Raw genomic sequence first — 20,204 nt, forward strand, 5'->3', positions numbered from 1 at the left:
TTTATTTTCTCTTAAATTTTGGAAGGCAGGATACATACCATTGCTCAGCAACTTTTTAAGTACCATTTTAAGTTGATGGTATTATTATTATTTATGACTATTTTTATAATATTTTATTACAGTTATTTGAGATCATGGTATTATGATTTTAATGATGGTATTCAACGGCAATGCAATCTATTTATATACCACATTATCATATCATACTATTAAAATATAATTTCATTTGATGTTTTTTTACACAAATTATATTTATCAGAAAAATGCCCTACACTTCTCTTAGTAATTTCTTTCTTTTAAATCTTTTTGCAGAGAAAATATCTCAATTTAAAAAACATTTATTTATAAAATAATCATATGTCTATAACATAATAGATCATTTTTAGGTTTGCAATGTCAGTGAGTTTTTATTCACGTTAACGACGAGATTTTTTACTCCTGCCAATATTCTGGACCTAGCTTATGAAAAAGTACTTCATGCTAAAAAAAAAAATTACATTCATGATTTAGTTACATCTAATTAGAAAAAAAAATCTTACCTCCTTAGAAGCAAGTTTAAGAGCACACGATGGTAAACACAGAATTTCAAGACCTAAGAAAATAACTGTTTTAGCAAAATGTTTGCAGTAGATAAAACAAGATTTTACTCATAAAATAAGAGGACAAAATTAATATTAAGTAATAAAGATTTAAATCTAATCTACTACATCTTGTTTTGATCGTGAGTTTTGAACATACCAAATGTCTACGGATTTTCAGCCTAACATAAACCAAAGCATTAGAAAATCGACGTAAAAAAATATTCTAATTGAATACAGAGCAATATGAGCCCAGAAATGGTGGCAAATAAATTGTAGACAAGCTAATAAATCTATCAACTCTAAAAGAATTAATAAGATACAATTATCTTTTTCATACGAACTTATTTTTATTTCCTATGAAATACAATATTTATTTCTATTAGTCCTTTTAAAAACATCGTTTATGATAAATTTTGTTACATCTATGGCTAACAGAATATTTGTGGAAATAAAAAACGGATTACTTTTTAAGTCTGTGAGCGGCTATTTACAATGAACAAAGCTAAGATCGCATATGTTTAGAGTGTTAGAGGGGGAAAAAAACTTACAGTGTGTCGGCGTATTTAATTTTTGAATTTGATAGTTAAAATACTTTGTTTCATTGCGTATCAACTATTTTTTGCCTTGCGTATCACCTGTTGAGAATCACTGCACTAGAGCAAGCAAAGAAATTATTTAATTGAAAGGTAATTTAGGAAATTGATTAAAAACGTTATTTTATATTTAGTTCTTGCATATTAAGACAATGAAACACAATCGCTTCTATTAATTATTCTTAATTGATCGGAAATTGGTTTATTCCCCTTCAAAAGTCAATTAATTTCAGTTTAATAGCAATTACTAAACTAAACTCGGTGGCGCAACAGCCTTAGTGGGCCACCGCCTGCAGTGCCCTTTTTCTGCTTTCTTGATCTTTGGGCCCCAGAGTGCATCAGCATATACCCTGGGCAAGCGGTCAGTTTGTAGCATGTTTGTCGATGTTTAATCCCCAAGCGAACTTGGTACAGTCTGTCTATCATAAGGAAAGCTCTCGGAAGTTAGTTTGCAGCTGTCTGTTGCCATAGGAATGAGCCTTGACCCATTTTCCGCAGGGGTGTCTTGAAGATGAATGATAAACTCTTTTCCCCTCAGCCAACAGTCACCAAAAACAAAATAACAATAAAGCAACTCTTGGTTTGCCCCTATTTGAAATATACTAGCCCTGTTGCTATGGTGACCGCCACCCGCCAGATACTGTGACGGGAACTGTTCTTCTCGTAGACAAACAGTACTAATTTTATCGACCAACTTAAGAGACGAAAGATTGAGTCAACCTTGCACAGACTGGGGATTGAACCCCGGACCTGTGATGCAGCTGTGCGATGCGTTAGCCACTATAATAGCAATTACTGATTCATTAAATTTTCTTAAATATTTTTGTCTTTTACTGGTTTTTCCATTTTCACAAATTTTTATTTTATAAGTTATATATATATTTAAGTTTTTACCAATTTCCTAAATTACCTTTTAACTTAAAAATTTCTTTACTTGCTCTAGACAACACTCAACATTTTTTTACTGCACTAACATTTAAGTTCACAATTTTTTCCCCTTTATATTCCTAGATGCTACAGGTACTGGTCCATTAAATAAATTAATATTTGCTTATTTAACAGCTTCAGTGGAAGTTTTAGATTTTTTAAGTATAAAAAATTACCTTTTTTAATCAGTTCTTAGAATTTACAGACTCTGGCAGAAACTACGATTTTACTTAAAGCGGAACCGGTTTCCGGCTGAATTTCAACTTCTGAACAGGGTCTAAGCCATAGCCGATCGAAGAAAGAAAATATGCGCATATATGAATGTGTCTACTGCTCTTCAGTTTACTTGCTTCGCTAGAATTTATTAGTTCTTATGCCATCTTATTGTAAAATTGATAGGTTAAAATATTTAGGCAAAATTCTAATACCAGTGTCCGTGACATAGCAAGATTAAATGATAAATTCAAAAAAATAAACTAAATTTTTAAAAGAACTTTTCATTAATATATATATATACAGAGAAAGAGATCACAAGCTCCTTCGTCACTTTACTGAATACTGTAAACGAGTTTTCGTGGACTAACGTAAGTGAAGAAACACTTAAAGCCCATGATATCCACCTCGATATTGGCTTATGCTCAACCTAAATATAACTTCATTCTCAATACAAATGGTAGCAATGAAAGGACAGGAGATGGTCTTTCATAATAAATTGACACCCAGGAGCAGGTTATCGCCTAAATTGAGCGAAAGTCTCTGACAGCCGCAAAGAAATTATTACGTCACCAGAAAATAACTCTTATTTATCATACAATCCCATTATTATCTCTACAGCAGCAGATTCCTGTCCCACAATGACCATGATTCCGTTAGTTGCCTACTTAATTAAAAACAACCAAAGATACAAGCAGCTAGATGGATAAACGGGTTACAGGAATAAGATATACAAGTTCAAATATCGTAACGGAAATGCTGATGCGGTTTCAAGATCTAGTATAAAATTTTGCAAACGCTATTCGAAAGCCAAGGTTTTTGAAAATGTGCCCAAATGGAAAATCCTGAATTGACACCAGTAATGGAAGTAATGAAAAAAGCAAAGAAAACACCCAGCTGTAACAAATGACAACAAAAAGGTTTTAGGTTTCATAGGATTAATTTCACCTACAACATGGAGTTCTCAACTACCATGCCTATATCTCAAAGTTTCAGATGGCAATTTATCTTATATCGAGTCCCCAGCACTTAATCAGATCTTCACTACAGTTTCTGGAGGTCATTTTGGTATAACGAAGTCGCTATAAAATTCGTGAATGTTTCTTATTTGATAAGGCCAGAGTAGATATAAAAGGTCCGGAAATATGTACATGAGAGAAATACGGAGTTACAGTATAGAAGTACATATACGTACATACGAAGTTACAGTATAGAAGCACCCACCCGAACGGTTCGCTCTGAATCTTCTGGAACTTGCATGACTAAGGCTAAGAAATAAATATCTTAGTTGGCCATCATTTAACTAAGATATTTATTTCTTAGCCTTAGTCATGCAAGTCAACCTTGCACAACTTAGTCGAAAGTTTATGCCATCCCTGATCAAGAAGTTTCAGCGATCCTAGAAGTTTGGATCATCTCTCACAATTAGTTTTCAGAAGTCAGCAAGCCTAAAATCCAGAGCTTCCCTCAAGCATACAGGAATGCCGTTCATGACAGCACTAGATTTTCTTCAGCGCAAATGATATGAAACTGTAGATGAATTCTGTAAATAGAATTATTTAATCTATTATTCCTATTAAACTACATGATATTTTTTTTTCTTTTAATGCATTAATTATCATATCCATTTTAAATAAAAGTTTATTGCATAAAAATTTTTTTTCCTTTTAATAGTAAATTATTTTCAGTTATTTATTTGGTGCATTTCCTTTTCATTTTGCATAATGAGAGCACAAATTCTATTTAACGAAAATATGCGTTAACAGTTTTAACGCATATTTTTGTTAAATCGAAATTGTGCTCTCATACTGCGCTCTTCAATACTTATTTCATACAAAATTTTGTAGATCTGATAATTTTGAATCGATCAATATTTAAATTATGAAAATAGCTGAATCAGAAGCTAAGATTTAGGTAAAAACTTTCCTAACAGACCCCTACGGAAAATCTAGGGATTTCTCATCGCTCTTACCATTTTCTGAAAGTTTCTGAAAAATGAATTTTTGAAGCCCTAGGAGCGATTTTTTCTTAAGCTTCCAGAATCACTGAGCAAACCTATAAATATGGCCGCGTATAAGCCGAGATTCAGTTCACTTCAAACGGTTTGCTAAGTACAGCTATTCAAAATAATACGATTATTGCTTTAGAGAATTTTGATTACTTTCTGCAATTTTTTTTCGAAATATCAATTTTCGAAGTCCTAGGAGTGATTTTTCCGAAACTTGCATAAGCACCAAGTAACCTTATAAACACGGCTACATTGAAGCCAAGAATCAATTCACTTTAAACACTTAAATAAATGAAGGAATTCAGAATTTCTTTCAGTCTACTATGTGAGTTATATCAGTGGTTCTGATATTTCTCGCGTATTTAACTCTTTCGCATCGGTAGAGGGCAAAATCTGTTCCTCTTAAATCCAAACTCCATCTCAAACACCCATATATATGAATTTTTGTTAAAATGGATTTCCTTCCTCCATTGCCAAGTAGAATGCTATAGCGCTAACAATAACTTGCTTAAATAAACCGATCACTTTTCTCATGAGGATCTTTGGGCGGTTTCACCCATTGTGTGCAGTTTTCCCTAACAACAGGATTGCAACTGCAAGCTCCAACAGCAAAACGTTCATGCTAAACAAAGAAGAGGGAAAGTGCATTCAAATAACAGGGCTACTTTTAGTCGCTTCAAAAGAATGATTCGCATGTCATTTAGCAACTCCCAAAACACTAACGTGAGGATAAACAAGCACCAGGTAGAAAAGGAATGCAGGCATTCCGGTGTTCCACCACAGACGGGCACTTCAGGCAGTTTCGCTGTGAAAGAATTTACGGGAATTTACCTGTGTTCTCCTTAAGCTTTTTATAGTTGCTTATTTTGATGCGAGTTGTTATTTATTCAAGAAAATGTCGGCATACTCCTTGTTAAAGAGATCTGCAAAATCCTACAGCACGCAACAATATCCAGATACCAGTGTCAAAGTGGATCATTTGAGGATGTTCACATTCTATTAGAAACCCGACTAACATTACAATGTAGCTACTACTATTTCTAAAAATATTTAATTTAGAAAAAGAAAACTCATAATTACTTTTCAAACAGTGCAAAGCCTCAAATGGGAAATTTCCAACAATATGCATTTCACATACATTTAATGCCACAATATTCTTGCAGACCCTGAATATATTAGGAAGTGAAACAATTGCCTAGAGAAAAAAGAAAATAAGCGTCACAAAGTGAAACTTTTACTATGCTATATCAGGAGAAGAAAAAATATTAACATGAATTTAAATGCACTGGGATTTAAGAGAACCACTTACAGGAAATATTTTCCCTAATCTTAAATCAGAACTAAGAGGGATGTGAGGAATTTCTCGCAATGTGAAATACTTCAACTTTTCACCTCCCACTCTCTGAATATTTTCAACTATATCCTCGGACATGATGGGATCAAGCGAATGCAAGACAAATATTAAATATTCTATACTACTGTCAGGAATGTGGGAAAACTTGGATATATCACAGTCCATGTTCCGTAGCTGTAGCCAAGGTGAATGATGGATATACATATTATCTAAAAACATTAAGAGAAACCTTTACTAAAATTTTATATTGCATGACAAAACATAATAATGAAACAATGACATACATACTAATCATAATACAAAAAGTTTAATAAATAAATTCTGCAATAATAAAATAGTGTTTAAAAAAAAAAAAAAAAAAAAAAGGTTTTGCATTCCTGTGTTTATTTCTACCAACAGTGATTTCCCCGACCGATCATAAGATAACAAACTGTAGCTGTGATTAAAAGAGAAATATCCAATCATTAAATGAATGTTTATATCATGTATTTATTTACATGAAATTATTTTTCAGAGATATATCACAGTTCTGTGGTTCCTTTTAGCTCCAACTTATGCACAGCATTCAAATTTGGTACAATTCCGTTAGAGCGGCGTCAATTACAAATGCACCAACAACCACGCCAAATATCTTGGCTCCAGAATTTAACATTTGAAATATCATGGCTCGAGAATTCTAGTTCTAGTTAGAATAGTGCTGTTCGTTATTTTGAATATTTTTATTTATGTTTAAAATACTGTGGCTCGTGATTTCTAGTTTTCGTTTGAAATATCATCACTGGTTATTTTTTTTGCCATATTTCGCCATTTTTTAAGTACGATAGATTACACAATTTGGCAGTTACCTGATGACGAAAAGGCTGCCATAAGATTTTTGTCAGAATAAAGGAATAATTCATACCAACACACTTTGTTCTATAACATCTATACAGAGTCGCAGCTAGGTTTTTCAGAGCCCGGAGACAACTGAAGATTTCGCGGCCCTCATATTTGCCAAGAATGAAAAACGTTTCATTCTAAAATTTTGTAACATCAATTTGGCACCCAAGGGACAGATGCCCTCTCTCTAGCTACACCCCTGCCACTACAGTCAAAAGTCGTTAATCCGGACTCGTCGGGACTTCGGCAATTCCGGATTATCGATTTTTCCGGATTATAGATCATCAGTTTAAATCGCGTAAGATGGCATGCAGAAATTCTAAAATTAAAAATATGAAACCGTAATTTATGAAATAAAGAACAATTATGATCTAAAGGGTATCAAAATTTACAAAAAAAAGCTTAATATTTATTTGTTTACTTTATTAAACATTTCTTTCAATGTAAGTTGTTTAAGTTGCTTCCTTTTATGTGATAATACTTTCTCTTTAATTCTATAAACAGACATAATTTTTTGTTCAGTTACAAAGTTCCGCTGTTCAAGTCCTGTTAATTGCTGTGCCGAGAATACCGACTAACTTGTCAATCGAAATTTTTTCGTTTTCACTAACCTCTCTGTCACATTCTTCATGTCTTTATCCATTTTTTGCAGCAATTCCACTTTTTGTTTGATGGACATCGAAACATACTTTCGTTTCGTACGATCTTTTGGGAGCTCCAGATTCGGAAATTCTATTTGACATAATCGAAAGTTCAAGTTTACTTTTATAGTATTGCTCTTTCAGTCTGCAAAAAATAATAAGCCGGATCCAATTCGAAAATTAAGGAACAACGCAATCATCAACATTAACTGAAATAGATAATTAGATAATTTTAGCTTATACCATTCGTTATACATAAAACGTGCACGCGAAAACGTATTCTGCGCTTGCGCACACGCAAATGCACAGTCGTAAGAGGTCTTATGCGCACGCGTAAATGCCTATGTGCATGTGTCAACGCGGCGCATGCGCAGAAAGTTTTTAGCTTTGAGGTCCGGATTATAGATCATTCCGGATTATGGGTGTCCGAATTAACGACTTTTGACTGTATATGATTTTCCATCTTCAGTAGTAGACCAGCTTGCACCTGAAATAGCACTTAATCTTCACTATCTGCAGTTTCATTGTTCCATCAGACACGCATTTTGTGTTCCTTTAAGGTATCTAAAATAGACTCTTCATTACTTTCAACTGTTTTTCACTAGGGTTTTTATTATATATTTAATAAACTATCTTTTTTAGCACAGTAATTCAAAGATAAAGTCCAAGTGCCGTATGCTGGGGTCTGCAAGGAAATGTGCACTTTTATACAAGCTTATAGTTTTTCTCTGTAATGTCGCATTGAGAAATGTAAGAAAGATAAAAATAAAAACCCTCTTTAAAATGTTAGAAGTTTTTTAAAATGGAGATTAATGGTTTCTTTTATTACACTTCTTGTTAGAGGCACCTAATCTGATTTCAGATATTAACTATTAAATAAAGGGAATGCTACTTTTAGTCAGCATACATAAGTCCAAGAAGTTACTTACCTATAGTTCAAGAATCAAGAAAGATTTAAAATATCCTGTCTAAACTGCAAAATATTTTTTTCCTGTTCTTTGATTAAATACCATTTTCCCCATTTTTATAATAATGAAACATAATTATATTTTAATCTCAGACCTATAACGTTAAAAATAGCATGTTAGGAACTTCATAATAGTATTTTTCATTTCCACATACACATAACAAAATTAAATAAATAAGCAATAAAATATGAATTTAACAAACATTCTCTATTCGTAAAAAGCAAATTTAAATTAAATTTTAAATGAAATTAAATTACAAATAAATTATTAATTATTGATCATTTAAGTTTTGAGAGCATATGTAAAACAAGTTTAAGTAATAAAATATATTTTCAGATTTATCATCAAAACATTATAGTTAATCACTTAATCAGAAAGTTTGTTTGCTACCTAATAAAATAAAAAAATAAAGCAGTGATAAAAAAATACACAGACAGACATACTTTTGAGACATTAAATTCAGACCTGAATACTCCATTTACTATAATTAAAATTATAAATACATTTTATGGTGATAAAAATCGCGTGTGATTTTGTGGGCTTTTATGCTTTCATTAGTGTGGGTATTTAATGTATGGGCAATTGGGTTTTGCTTTTGTAGGTTTTTGTCGACTGAGCTTTTGTCAGAGAACCATCCAAATCTTTTAAGATAAGTAATGTTTGGCTTACGTCTCCTGAATGTTTAATAAAGTATTAACTATTTGCCTTTTTGCTGTATTCATATGACTATCACTTTTGCTCCTAAATTTTATCAGTAATTGTGTCTCAATCAACATAGTTAGAGACAAGTTCGAGACTGTTATGGATCATACAACCACATCTTGTACTCTATCTAAAATTTGTGCGGATTGCACACCACTAGATATCAACGTGATATTTGCAATGTTTCTGTCGCTCCAATTTCAACAAGACAATGCGAGATCGTATGTTATCTATGCTGTCCTATATTTCCTCAATGTCAATGTTTGACTCTTGCATTAGCCAGCTCATTCCCCAGATTTCTCACCAATTAAAATCCTCTTTAATGTTGCAAAGATACTGCCATAATAAAATCAATGGCCAAGTTGAGAGATCAGCTTTTAAGCTGTTACGTTAATTAACCAGTTATCTTATCATTTTGACTGTACTTTCAATTAATTCTCCTTTCGTCAGCTCTCACCAGAATGCAAATCAGTTAATGTATTTAATTCAGAGTTCTTGAGTTTGAGAGAAAGCTTTCGAAAATTATCGCTGACCATCATACTATCACATTTTCTTATAACTGGATTACTTAATTCAGCTTCAGCTTTGCTAGCCGTAACTGCTCATGGACGTGTGAAGGTGTACGCCAAAACTAGGAGGCGAGATTTACCATGCAATTTAATATCTTAATTTTACATGAATTGTTTCTTAATTTCTGTAATCAACAGACACTTGATTTTCTATTATTATATAGATTATGTAACCATTATTTTACTTAGGATTGGGTACGAGAAAAACTTCTACATGTTTATGATAGGTCGCTGGGGAAAGGTGTTCTGATGTAATAGATGGTGTTCCAAGAGCTGGAATAGGTTTTCATGTTATCGGGAGAACATTACAGCAGTAGTGACTATGCACTGTGTGGATCGAGTGTTCTGCCGATCAAATGGAGACATAATCACATCAGACATTGCTTACTGTTCGAGTTCGATAAAGCCAGCCTGCTGCAACACTAGGTAAGTGTGCGATGAGGATGCAAATGAGGAAAGCATAAGTCATTGCTGATTTCGAAAATCCAGGGACAGCAACAGAAGCTGTCAATATCAACCACTGTCTAGGCACCCATCAATATTTTCCGAAGAGGATTTCGACTGAGCCGTAACAGTTAATCTGAATCCAACGCTAGAGGAATTAATGGAAAACCTTCCAGGAGCATAAAAAAACAGTGAAAAGAAATGTTATGGAGCTGGGTTTTAATACAAAGTTCGATAGCCGAGTTCCGCATCACGTGAGCGCGAGTCATGACGTGTGTTTCCTTACTTTCCCGGTAAAAAAAAAAATAACTTTTTGACACAGAAGATAAGAAATGAGAAGGTGAAGCCTCACAGTACTGTCTGTTCGCATTTCTGAACTGTCTCCATCAACGTCCAAACAATAACTTCATCCCAAAGAAGGTGCTGTTGATTGTGTGTTTGGAAGTGAAAGGAATGATTCATTGGAAGGTCCTGGAATCTAATCAAACCATTAATTCAACCTTCCACTGTCAGCAGCTACACAAATTGCAAGAATAATTACGGATGAAGGTGCCAAACCTTATCAATCGCAAGTGTTTATCCCCGAACATGGTAACGTTAAATCACATATTGCTATGATCCACACTTCAGAAATTACTAGACTTAGGTTTTATCCCACCCCTGATCTTCCCCTGCCTTGGTTTCCACAGACTTCACGTTTTTTGAGCTTTGCAAAATTCCTTCACTGGGAACATTTTTGATGATAAGGAGATTGTAAAAAATCGTCTTACGTGAGTTTTTTAACTCCCCACCTGAGGAGTTTTATCGTCGTGGAATCATTTTCTAACAGAAAGATGGCAAGAGGTCATTGAATGATGGTGATTATGCATGCACAGTTCTAAACAGGAACAGGTGAGATACTGTTTATACTGTTTGTGTTGTTTGCACTTCTATATGCATATGCACGGCCGATCCTAGCAGGGTTAAGATGGTGCACAGCAAGTGGCGGCCAAATGATTATCGAACATATTACATTTCTGTAAAAAAGGGAGGTCAATTCTAATTTACAAGTGGGCGGCCGATGGTCTAAGATCGGTACTGTGCACACCCAATAGTTAAGACAAGACGATAAGTCGACTGCCTGCCATTACGGTTCCAAAAATTAACATTCAAAGTAGTTTGGATGGGTTATATCTTCTTCGTAATAGGCATTTGAAGAAATCCCATTTCTGATACTAATTATCCTGTGCAACAGACAAAGACCATCTTGAATAACCAGGCCAGAAGAACATGAAAACTATGTCACATACGTCCAGCCCTTATTGGTAAAATTAAAAACAGGTGAAGCAGTTAATAGTTAAAAATTGCTGAAGCAGAACAGCAATAGAAGAAATTAATTTTTACATTTATTTATTGTATATATGTGATTATTATTTAATGCGTAGGAGGAATCAGATACTTTAACAGCTTACAGTCTTAGATGGTTGAGGGGAAAGACAAAAAGATGATGCTGACAAAAATGAATTTTGAATAAGTTCCAATCTTCATTTTCACGCATATAAAACCATCTTAGTACACATTCATCCAATAATAATGAAATACAACAATTTTTATATACACTGGATTTTTAAGAGGTAAGCATTTAAGCGAGGCAAAGCAACGTGGTGTTGACAGAGTAGAAGTTAGGAAAAGGAAGAATGACATAGTTACTGTGCCAAGAGTATTTATACTAAGTCCTGATGCATAAGTACAGCTAATCTGTGATTGGTTAATTTTAGGTTGTTATATAACATGGAAGGATATCGAATTTGGGAGAACAGATGAATTTAGGGGGACAGTAGCAAATCCAAAACAGTTAATTTTGAGATCGTCAATTATTCTTAAAGCAACTCTCGTATTTTGTTACATCTTACATATATGTATATATTAAAGAAATATAAAAATAAGCTAAAAGCTGCTTTCAGATCTGTGACTTTAGATAGATTCTGAAATTGAATTTTAGTCCATAACAATAACATACACAACAAAATAAAAATATTACATAGAAAGAATAAAAAACAAAAACTAAATGAATGTTTCTTCTGAAAGAAAATTCAACTTTGTTTTTTATAATATATATTAACTTTAAATTTATTATACCATTTTACCAACAGATAATAAAAAATACAATTATTTTTCTCCCGATTATCAACAGAAAATAAAAAATTAAAACTATGTTTGTCATACAAACCAAAATTTTAGTATAGTTTACTCGATGTTTAAATTCTTTCCATGATTAGCAGATACTATTATAAAAATCTATGAAATGACAGAAATTAAAAATAATATTTTGTTAATGACAATTCAGTTTGGCTGCTAAAATAGTTTTCACTAACCTAAGTTCACACAAGTGGCTGAAAAAAATGTTTAAAGTAAAATAAAAATAAGCATTTTAAGTTAAAAAAAAAAAATATTGATTGTTTAAAATGAAAGTACTCATCTACTGTTGAAGTTTTAAATAGTACTTCACTAAATTCTTTTCAGACTATCAGCAACATTTTTAGAAACTTTATTAGCACCCATTTTAATTTACAAACTATCTTTATCTACTTTGTAAAATGAGGAAAACAGAGAATAATATTTTAAAGCCTTATTGATCGCACTTCTAATTTTAAAAACTTCTAAATTAAAATTTTTTTAAATTAAATATTTTGAGAGGATAATGACACTATTAATAAAAGTAAACTAATTCAACATCAAATATTCATTTGTACAACTTACATGAATATTTAATAAACAAATAATTGTGTAAAGTTTAATATTCTAACCTTTGTATAAGTGTCTGATAGATTCTGACAGTGTAATTCCAGTTTGTGTAATCTCCATTTTGCGTAATATCTTCCGACAGACACATTTTATGTCTCGTTCAGGTTGTTCCCTAAAAGTGTCAAAATATATGACAATGGATTTATCTTCAGCTAGACATTTAATGCAAAAAATGTCCAGTTTACCAATCACTGGATGTAAATGAAATAAACAATGACTAGAAAAATTGATTCGTATGTCTTCTGCAGAAGGGAATAAATTAATCATTTCCAACATAACTTCTAAATCATGACAACGGTCTGTATCATTTGTGAAGTACACTTTCTTCAGTTTCTTAGCAGGAAAAGATGTACGCTCAGCAAATCCATTAGGATCCCAAGCAAAATTTTCAATTTCCGTACATTTTGAAAATATGCGAAAAATATTTCTTTTACTCAAACCACACTGGATAACAAATAAGTTTTTTAAATGAGGACATTTTGTTATGCACATTTCCAAATCCGTAGGTTTCACATGTGTGACATAATTGAAATTTATTTCTCTTACAAGAGGCAGTTTAATCCTGGAGGAAAAGAAAGACATATCATCTGGAAGGGATCTGCGATTCACGTAGAAATTAAGTGCTCTAAAAAAGAAAAATATATATATATTGGAATTTTTCTCAGAATAAGAAATTAACAACTATCCTTTTCATGCATTAATTTAATTTTAATTCAAGATCAAAACAAAGAATATAATTTCAACACATATATTAAATAAGCAAATGTTTAGCTATAAGAACATAAGTCCACAAAAATAGCACATTTAAAGTTCATAACAATATATCACACAATATATGAAAATATAATGACACAGAGGTTACAGCAAAAGAGTTCAAATCAAAAATAGTAGAAATGGTTGATCAATTGATTGGTTAATTTATTGAGGAAAGCACACTGAGGTCAGTAATGAAATTCTTTATGAAAGACTTTCTAAGGAAACTACAGCTTTTTAGCCAGATTCGAAATAGTGTCAAACTACTAGTTTCAGCAGTCTACTTGGCCAGCAAGTGATATAATGCAAAAAGTCCTTATTTATGAAAAATAATTTCAGATATAATTGTTCATAAATATTTATATTATAAATATATAACTTCATACCCTCTTTTCCATAAAATTACAGCACTTAAATGAAAATAAGCAGATTTATTTGAAATTTTGCTGTTTATTTGAATACATTTATTTATTTTATTACATTTACATTTTTATTTGTTTATTTGAAGTCATTACTGTCTTACTACTTTAGTAAGACATTAATGACTTAACAATGATATATGATTCTCGATCAGTATTTCTCAACTGCAAGCTATACGGCCTCCTAAGAAATCATACAACGTAATGGGGTTCAGTACGTTGGAAGAGCCATGCAAATGTATTTTAATGGGATATGCCAATTTTATCTCTGGCATTATTAATTTTATTTATACACTGTCAGGCAAGGAAAAAAAAATACAGTTCTAGGTTTAAAAAAAGCTATAATTTTAATATTAAAAGGGCTACTCTCACCAATTTCATGACACAGTTGCATAAGCTCATAAAGTTTTGGTACTACCAAGTTGAATCACAATTACTTAGTTGCCAACCCAATATATTTTTCCTGCAATCTGTTTTCATTTTTAAAAAAAACATCAAAGAATTGCAGAGAAAGCAAACCTCAACAATACCAGCTATTTACCAAAAGCATATCCTCATTGCTCTAATTATAGATTCTGTATTCCTGCAGAAAGTTTACAGCAGTTCTTACATTGCTTGCAACTCACACAAGCTAATATTTTTAAAATCATGTTTAAGGCAAAATTTATCATGATTTGTTTATAAAATTTACTGAAACTTGGAATTCTGCATAAAAAATGCATACGAAAATGGCGAAGTGGCTTGACTGAAGGAACATGGGCTATGCGCATGAAGGTCATTATGAGCATGGTTATATGCATGGTTCACAGAGTTTGGAACATACTGAAAATTTGGTGACTTTTATTAAGGTGGTTGCGATAACATGCAAGTACCCATGAGACAGAATATATATGGCACCACCACTTGTTAAACACTGAGGCATTACCATAAGTATGGATGCCAAAGTTTGGGGCATCTTGAAAATTTGTGGCAACTATTGTACGGTGACTAAGTTGTATTACCATATTTCTAATTATATTGGTACATTTTGAAATTATTTTACAAGTTATGCTTTTACATCCAAGATTTCAAATTTCACTTTAAAGATTACTGTATTTGTACTGTATTATTATATTTGTATTCCTCTACAATATCAAGACAAATAAAAATTTTGATTTCAATGAACAATGTACAATAGGCATCCACAACTTAATTCTCTTTCTACTGCATTCTACTATTAAAACTAAATTCTATTGTATATATTTTAAATACTTCTTTAGATTCCTCCATATTATAAAGTTAAATCATCATCAAACCTATTAAAATAATTCTTATCAATTTATTCTAGCATTCAGAATTTCTATTCCTCATAGTCTTTGAAAAAGGAGGTTTTCTTTTAATTTATATACTAGAATATTTTTCCTTGCAATTTAACTATGTTATTGAAATTCAATAACTATACTGATACTGCTAGGATTACCACATATTCCACAAAATTCACATATTCTGCTACATATCTGAAAACATTTAGTTCACAATAATTTCAAATTTTAAGAAAATCATAAGCAGCAATACACAAGCTAAGTCTGATGACATTCTGAACAGCAAGATGCTCTGGATGATAGATGATATTCTGATGCATCAAAAACTATTTAAGGGTTTAAAATTAACTATTTAAGTAAATTTTAAATAGCTTTTCCCATTTTTTAGCTATAAATTGACACATTTCTAATCATATAATGAAGAGATGACTTTAGAAATGCTACCTTTAAATCTGATGCCAAATGTCATATATTTTGCAATCTATACATAATATTAATCTTGGCAGAGTATGAACAACTTTGTGACACGACTTTCCCACTTAAAAGAAGATATAAATTTTGAATTCAATATTTTACTTTTGGATAAAAAATTTGAGTACTAAAAGATGTTTCTTCGTAGAAAACTACATTTTATAATTTCAGTTTAATACATCTGAATGTTTTGACATTATTTTCAAAGACTTAAGGTATCCGACTTTGTTTAGGTACCATTTTTTAAAAAATGGTTTTTATTTTAACTATAAACACATTAATTTGAAGATAAGCATATTAATGAGTGAAAACAGCTTAAAACATAATGTTAAGTAATTTTAATTTTGAAACATAATGGAAAAAAGGATAATTTTTGCTTAAATTCTGCCTTTATGGCAACAACCATGGTGAACAACGTATTGCATCCAAAATCTAAAAATTAAAAGTAACAATTCAACTTCTAATTAATATTTCTAAAATCTTCTGCTTCAGAGCATGCATCAGATTATATGAAACACGGGTACAACTCTGATATACGCCCTTATTTCACCAAATGTTGCGATATGTGTTCTGCGCTGGTTTTTGGCGCGATTGCGTGCTGTATGGCGACCTTGTTGATGTTGAAAAATCTTTCGCTGGAGTTCGTTGGTTCACGTCATGCTCTGTGTCTGAGAAGGTAGGGGGGAAAGATAAAATGGTGGAAGTTGTTGAATTGAAGCTCGGCAAAAGGAAATATCATCGTGGCCATCCTGTTGAGGGGCAGTGGGTATTTGGAGGTGTGGAAAGAGGGTCTGGGAGATTATTTTTAAGTGGCTGTGCATGATAGAAGTAGGGATTTGTGATTATTTGTTATTTTATTTATATTTGTGAACCATAGTATGAATTTTTTGGATAGTGTGTCATATAAATCCGATAGTGATTACGTGGCGGCATGTTAAAGGTGGTATGAAATTGGTATTTCTGCTGTTCGAAAAATCATTAATTCATGGTAAGTGCATTTTATTTTATTCTTGTTCTTATTTTGTAGAATGTTATGTTCAGTGTTTTTAGTATGAATTTCTGACATTATTGTTTTTTTTTAATTGTTTGAAATTTAGTTATTTTGTTGATTAGTGCGTACTGTCTAAATTGTGCAATTCGTAGATGTTTTTTTAAGTTGAAACAGGACGCTGTGGTATTCTTTGAAATTTATTGTTGTTATGTTAATTTATTAAAGCGAAGTGTAGTTATTAGATTCATTTGTTGCCTAAATTGTGCAATTCGTAGATATTTTTTTTAAGTTTAAACAGGATGCTGTCTACATGGTATTCTTCACAGTTCGTAGATTCGTTCGTTGCCTAGATTGTGTCATTCGTAGATGTTTTTTTTAAGTTAAAACATATCGTTGTGTACATGGACTCTTGTCAAATAATTTTGGTTAGAAACTTTATGCTTTTGCTATCTAAATTTTTTGTTTTTGTTTCGGATTTTTAGCTTAAATTGTGTGTTCAAAACATGGTTTTTGCATTTGCGAAAACCGCATTTTTGGAGACATTTTAGGCTTAAATTTTGAAATGTAGACAAAAAATTTAGATAGCGATATGGCAGTGTGGAGTTTCTCGCCAAAACTGTTTAGCGAGAAATTTGGCGACTTGAGGACGCATATCAGAGTAGTTCCGAAACACGTATAGAATGTACCATTTAATTTTATCCACAAAATTTTGAGTTATGGTTATTGGCAATATTTACAGAAAAAAAAAACATTTTTCAGAAAACAAGTTTAAAGTTTTAATAAAACAATTTCTTAGTGAAAGAAGCATCCTTGATAATTAAAATTACCCTTTGTAATTGACACCTTATTTTTTTTCACACACATTGCATGTTTTCTTTCAAACAAAGCGCAATTTTTTCCTTTGTTTGCAAAACTTGTGGAATACAGCCAAGAGTCATGATTTTGCACTTTATCAAGTTTTCGAATTCCCTGCTCAGTGTAAAATTCAGAACACATACCTAATCTTGAAAATGCTTCAAGCAAACCTATAAATCCATCATTAAATAACACAACACTTACATTTGCTCTAAACAATTATGTTCGCAGGTTTGTGAATGTTTCTTTCGGAACAATTTCCAATAAAATGCCATTAAAATGTTCCTTGATATTTTGAGTTTTGCACTGTATGCACTTTTTTAATAACTCTTGTTTACATAGTCAACTCCATATATGTAGGTTTAATTAAAATCAAAATTTATATTGATATACCAGAGGTTTTTTGGCTGATTCTTTTTTTTTTTTTTTTTTTTTCCTGCAATCGCACACTGATAGTTTCACCAACTCGTTGGTTGAGGAGGGCACTGGCTTCGAAGAAGGGCTACAATGGAACAAGCAGCTAGTACAGCCTGCTGCATCTCAATTAAGTTTCCAACATTACCTCTAATTGCAATCCCTAATTCTGCAGTTTATCAATAAAAGAATCAGTCAGTTTACCTTTTCCTTTCAATTCAGGAGTAGAGTTTTTTACTTTTCATGGTCTACTACCAACCTTTTTCTGTACATGTCCAATGCATGTCAGTTTCTTGACCGAATCTTTACCATACATATCTTTCACAATTAAAAACCCCTTAGAATCCCCACCCTTATAATACTCTGTGTACTTCAGTCTTTGTAATTTAATAGATCATTCAAAAAGCAGATAAGCACCAACTGCTTCCATAACCAAAGCTGCGTCTTTATAATTTGCAGAACAATTATGTTACGCTTTACATATATACTGCTGAATATTGTATTCCATTTTGTTTATTTTGTTGCAAATGATATAAAAATTTGACATAGCTTTCAAATTAAGCACTTTGTCAACGTTAATCGACAAAGCAGCAACACATCCATTCAAAATCGAATACGCTCTGTGTCAAACTAAATACGAAATTAAGGGAAAAAAACTATCGCCAGATTCTTAAAATATATAACAAAATATTTAAACTTAGTACGAAGGTTTATAATTTACAAAATATTTATGACAAATAAGGTTTCTAAATAGGTATGTCTATTTAAACGCTCACTTCCGGCCCAGAATATTGGAACTTCCGATTTATTCCGTTACAGATAAATGCTTATAATTTCAGTTCTAATTAACCTATCAACAAGCAAAAACTTTTATTTGATAGCTAAAGATGTATTCTTTAAAATAATGTAATAAAGTAAAAATCGAAATTTTGACCGAAAATCATCTTTTGTACGAGGTCGAATACCTTAAGTAATCTGATTACTTTGGTGACACAATGTACGCCTTATATTAGGCAACACTTCTAAGTTTGGAAGCAAAGGATCCTGCATATTATAATGAAATTTATTTGAAACAAAATCTTTATATTATTTATCATTTTTGCATTTATTTATTATTTATTTATCATCTTTGCAAACTTTGCCTCATATCTGATGACATTTTAATTTCAACGGGATAGTTTTTTTTTTAACCACAGTTTCCCTGTTCCACAGTTCCCACAGTGGAATTTTGTACCCAATAAATTTATTTCTTAACTGAAAAGAATATCAGTTCTTCTGCATTAAATAAAATAAATACAAGTACACAACTAAGAATACCTAAAAGTTACATAAATAATTAACTGTCATTATTATTTCACATTCATATCAAAAGAAAAATATTACCGAATCATAAACGTCAAGTCTGTGAACCTTTCATATTTCAGCTCCCTTAGCAACAATAATTCTTTAAGTGATAAAAACGAAAAGATTTTTACGATAACTTCATTGGGCAAACGCGCTAACCAAAATGATGGATCATTTTCGATCGATTTACTTGTTGAAACAGGATCTACAGGGCATGGTGTACTACAGTTTCGTTTTCGTAAGGACGATGTACATAACTTCTTAGACATTATTATATGAAAAAAAATAATAAATAAAATCTGCACATTCGATAAGGTTTTAAACAATTCGCAGTTTTTCCTGACGAATAATTTTAATACACGAACAGAAAAACTCGAAATCTCTTCTTTGGACAAAACTTGCAAAATTATGAAATAGCTACAATTATGTGAAACAGACGCCAATTGAATTAGACAGTAGAGCTGGAGCAAATCGCATGTATTCGTTACCGAGTAACGGGTACATCGGTTGACTCGAAGTACCGATTCGGTACTCACAAATTCATTTCGTTACTCGCATCTGTTCGTTACTCGCATCTGTCGTATGATGCGGTTTATTCTAGTACGAATGATGCGGTTGCTATTCGAATACGTATGATGCGGTTGCTATGCGAATACGAATGATGCGGTTTCTATGCGAATACGAATGATGTGGTTGCTGTTCGAATACGAATGATACATTTACTAACAATACCCGTGTGCCACATTTTTCATTGATAATTTCGAATTTTTTTGGGTTAACTCATCGGGCAAACTCTTGTTTACATTATGTATTTTAGTTGAAATATTGTTCAGTTGTTGATATTTAAGAAAATGATCAATTTTGATAGCGTGAAGCGTTATTTTGTATTTGCTTTTCACATTTAGATTTATAGTGCATATTATGTTTGTAATTTGAAAATTTAGATGATTATTGATTTCTTTCTTGAGCGTGCCATTGGGAGATTTTATTGAG

General features: G+C 31.9%; 1 protein-coding gene across 1 annotated transcript in view; it reads right to left on the reverse strand.

Annotated features, from left to right (window-relative positions):
- The window catches only part of LOC118195877 (uncharacterized), a 42,953-nt gene extending 23,266 nt beyond the window's left edge, over window positions 1-19,687 (reverse strand). The window contains exons 1-5 of the mRNA XM_035367216.2: window positions 19,251-19,687; window positions 12,666-13,288; window positions 5,632-5,885; window positions 5,403-5,517; window positions 540-592 (exon numbers count right to left, since the gene is read on the reverse strand). Coding sequence (XP_035223107.1) covers window positions 540-592; window positions 5,403-5,517; window positions 5,632-5,885; window positions 12,666-13,288; window positions 19,251-19,480 — 1,275 coding nt within the window. The 5' untranslated portion in view covers window positions 19,481-19,687. The remainder of the gene's footprint in view (window positions 1-539; window positions 593-5,402; window positions 5,518-5,631; window positions 5,886-12,665; window positions 13,289-19,250) is intronic.
- Between the last annotated feature and the right edge of the window lie 517 nt (window positions 19,688-20,204).

The sequence above is a fragment of the Stegodyphus dumicola genome, chromosome 4 (genome assembly GCF_044657685.1).
Source record: "Stegodyphus dumicola isolate Sdum_Otavi_A_Nest chromosome 4, ASM4465768v1".
Classification (NCBI taxonomy): Eukaryota; Metazoa; Arthropoda; class Arachnida; order Araneae; family Eresidae; genus Stegodyphus; species Stegodyphus dumicola.